Source organism: Diospyros lotus, chromosome 4 (genome assembly GCF_014633365.1).
Source record: "Diospyros lotus cultivar Yz01 chromosome 4, ASM1463336v1, whole genome shotgun sequence".
NCBI lineage: Eukaryota > Viridiplantae > Streptophyta > Magnoliopsida > Ericales > Ebenaceae > Diospyros > Diospyros lotus.
The window spans coordinates 5880977-5884167 of record NC_068341.1 but is presented as its reverse complement, the minus strand read 5'-3'; the positions used below and the strand labels follow the sequence as shown (position 1 = coordinate 5884167).

The 3191-nt window shown below is 38.8% G+C and overlaps 1 protein-coding gene across 1 annotated transcript; it reads left to right on the top strand.

Moving 5' to 3' along the window:
• The first annotated feature begins 293 nt into the window (after positions 1 to 293).
• LOC127800410 (ethylene-responsive transcription factor ERF086) lies at positions 294 to 1838 on the top strand. The gene has a single exon (XM_052335001.1). The coding sequence runs from the start codon at positions 620 to 622 to the stop codon at positions 1652 to 1654; it is 1035 nt and encodes a 344-aa protein (XP_052190961.1). The 5' UTR covers positions 294 to 619; the 3' UTR covers positions 1655 to 1838.
• The last annotated feature ends 1353 nt before the right edge of the window (positions 1839 to 3191 follow it).

The window sequence follows — 3191 nt, the reverse complement described above, 5'->3', positions numbered from 1 at the left end:
GGGGGGGGGGGTTACAGAATTAGGAAGAGGAGCTATATATATATTATGTATATATATGTTGTATGTAGAGACAGTCGTAGCAGAGTAGAGTAAAAGTGAAATCCGGAGGAAAGTTAAGGGTTGTAAAGTAACAAGAAGTGAAAAGGTTAGTTAGGCAAAGGAACCCGATTTTAAGATTTTGACTACTTTTGGGAATCTTTCGTTTCCCCTACAAGTTGTAGTAGCTGCTCATAATTATTATTATTGTTTGTTTGAGATATCATGGAGCTAAGGACCTGAGTTGAGCCCCAAGTGGGAAAAACAATAGAAAGAAAGATTTCAAAAGTGGGTGGAAAAAGGAAGCAGCTTATTCCTCTACAGTGAAGGACATCTCTCCCTTGTCCTCTCTCTCTGATCAAATCAGTCTTTAAAAGACTCTTTCTCTTTCTCTCTCTCTCGTACACTGCCATTCCTACACAAAAGGCTTCCATTCAAACTCTAAGAACTTCACTTCTTTCATTCTACTAACTGTAGCTCCCCAATATATATATATATATATATAAAGTGTCAGTCATCTCCTCTAAGATTTGCTTTGATTCATTCAAACACATATATCTTCTTCTTCACTAAAATTCCACCCATGTCCACTTCCAGTTCCAAAGTATCTGATAAGCACCTCCAAGGCCTTGATCCTAGCTTGGCTCATGCAGGGTTTTCCACACTCCGAAGGAACACAAACTCACCACCAAGTGGTGGTGAGAGGAGAGGCAGGAGGAAGCAGGCTGAGCCGGGGAGGTTCCTCGGCGTCCGGCGGCGGCCCTGGGGCCGGTATGCTGCTGAAATCAGAGACCCCACAACCAAGGAGAGGCACTGGCTTGGCACATTTGATACTGCTTATGAAGCAGCTCTTGCTTATGATAGGGCAGCCCTCTCCATGAAGGGCACTCAGGCAAGAACCAACTTTGTCTACTCAGACAACACAGCTTTCCACTCTCTTCTTGCTCCTTTTGATGCCCCAACCGTACTGCAACCACCACAGAGCTTCTTCACCACCACCACCACGACTCAGACTGCACAGCAACAACAACCCATTTCTCAAAACAACTCATTTCAGCCTGAGGTTTCCCTGACAGAGACTGACAATGACTCTTGCTCTCAATCTTCATATGGATCATCACCTAATGACAACAACTTCTTCTTCCCAACTGATACCAATTCAGGCTACTTGGGCTGCATAGTTCCAGAAAGCTGCTTGAGGCCTCCCAATGCCAACAATAACAACTCCATGAATGGCAATGCTACCAGTTCTTCTCATGATCAGAGCTTCTGCCAGAACACAAGTTTTCTCTACAGCCAGTCACACTGTGACAACAGTGGTTTAAGTACAGCAGCAATGGCTTCCAACCCTGCAGGAGGTCATGTTGCTTACTTTGATGGACTGAACTGTGGATTTTGGGGTGGTGAGCAGCAGCCATGGGAGCTGAATTCCTGTGAGCTCTCGGCTATGGTGAATAACCCATTGAAGGTGGGAGATGGGTGCATGGGAACTTTGTACCCAACCAATGAGAATCCAGGCTATGGGCTGATGCCTCCCCCAGTCACTTCTTCTTCAACTTGTTCACCATCAATTCCTGCATTCGGTGATGCAGTTGATTTTGGGTACTCTCTCTTCTGATTGCTGGGGAAAATGTTGATCATCCTCATCCGTAAGGTTGCATTGCTAGTCCACTGACTCACTCGCACCAGTTTTCCTTGTGTTCTTATTAGTTTTCTTGATGCAACTCTGTTTGCTCTTGTAATTTACGCGAGAGAGAGAGAGAGAGAGCCTTTTAGGGTTTATAAGATAATGAAACTTTGCTTCCTCAAGTTCAAGTCCTCAATTTATCAGAAACCATTATATCTGGTTCACTTTGATATTTCATTTCATTTTCTTTTCTGTTCTTATTTCATTTCCTTAATATTCCTACCTTAATTTGTCTTATCCATTTGCTTTCCAAAATTCAAACACAGTTCTTAATGATGAAGTGTTTTTAGCTTCTTATTATGAGTGAAGATAAAAAAAGGAATTTCATTTAAGATTCAAGTTCTGTACAAAAAAAAAACCAATCCAATGTAACATGTTATCAAGTTAAAACTTCCATATAAAGATATTATAGAAATAAATAATTTGGCATGATACTTCTACAATTATAAATGAATAATAAATAAAATACATGTATTTATATATAAAAAAAAAGGGAACGCATTTAGAATAATAAATGAAAGTTTGCCAAAAATGAACAGTGCAAAGCTTTTATTCCCACCTCTCACAAAAAGTACTATGCAATCTCAGAACTTTCAGTACAAGAAGAACCTGGGAGTTGATGACCACCCACAAATTTGTTGGAAAATACTTGAGAGGTAGACAGTAGACTCATGTTGAGTGGACGCACAAACTTAAAAGTTGAGATTTGACCATATTTCACTCAAAACACTTTTAAAAGTGAAATAAAATTAAAATTAATCAAATTCAAATGTATTGAATAACATGCCCAAATCTTGATCTTAAAATTTATAAGTCCATTCATACCCCGAGTAGTATACTTATATATATTTATGCAAATCCATTCATATAGCCAGTATACTTAAATATTTTTTCAAGTTACCACTCCATAGCACAGCACTCCATTCTACATTTAGCTTGCTACCTCTTAAGACTTGTTTTTCTGAGAAAAAAGAAAAAAGAACAGTTCAAAACTCTCTGCAAGAAGCATTTCCTTCTTCAGTTCTGTCATGCATCCATCAAACCAGAACTACACTGTCACTCAAATTTCAGGCCTCAGCTTGACATATGACGCTCCTGTCCCGTCAAGCTTTGTGAATAACAAAATAACTCTATTATCTTATATATATATATATATACACATATAATATATTAAATAAAACACTTCCAACGTACATACTTTTGCAAATAGGCTGCTCAAACTTATGCTGCAGACTTCCAACATACATATTTTCTAACCTTATGTACGTAAGAACATTCATTTTCCTTTTATTTTTAGGCAAACCCAAATTCTAAATGGATGCTAAAAATCCAACAGCTGCATGTAGGACATTTATGTGTACCTCAGCTTACCAAAATCACCTGTGATAACTACACGATGCTCAGAATCAATAAGGATTTACCCAAAATTGTTCCATATTTTGGTATGTAGAAGCAAAGCTCGGAGAAA

Excerpts from the sequence above, each read along its gene's own strand:
- LOC127800410 (XM_052335001.1), top strand. The coding sequence starts at position 620 with ATGTCCACTTCCAGTTCCAAAGTATCTGATAAGCACCTCCAAGGCCTT.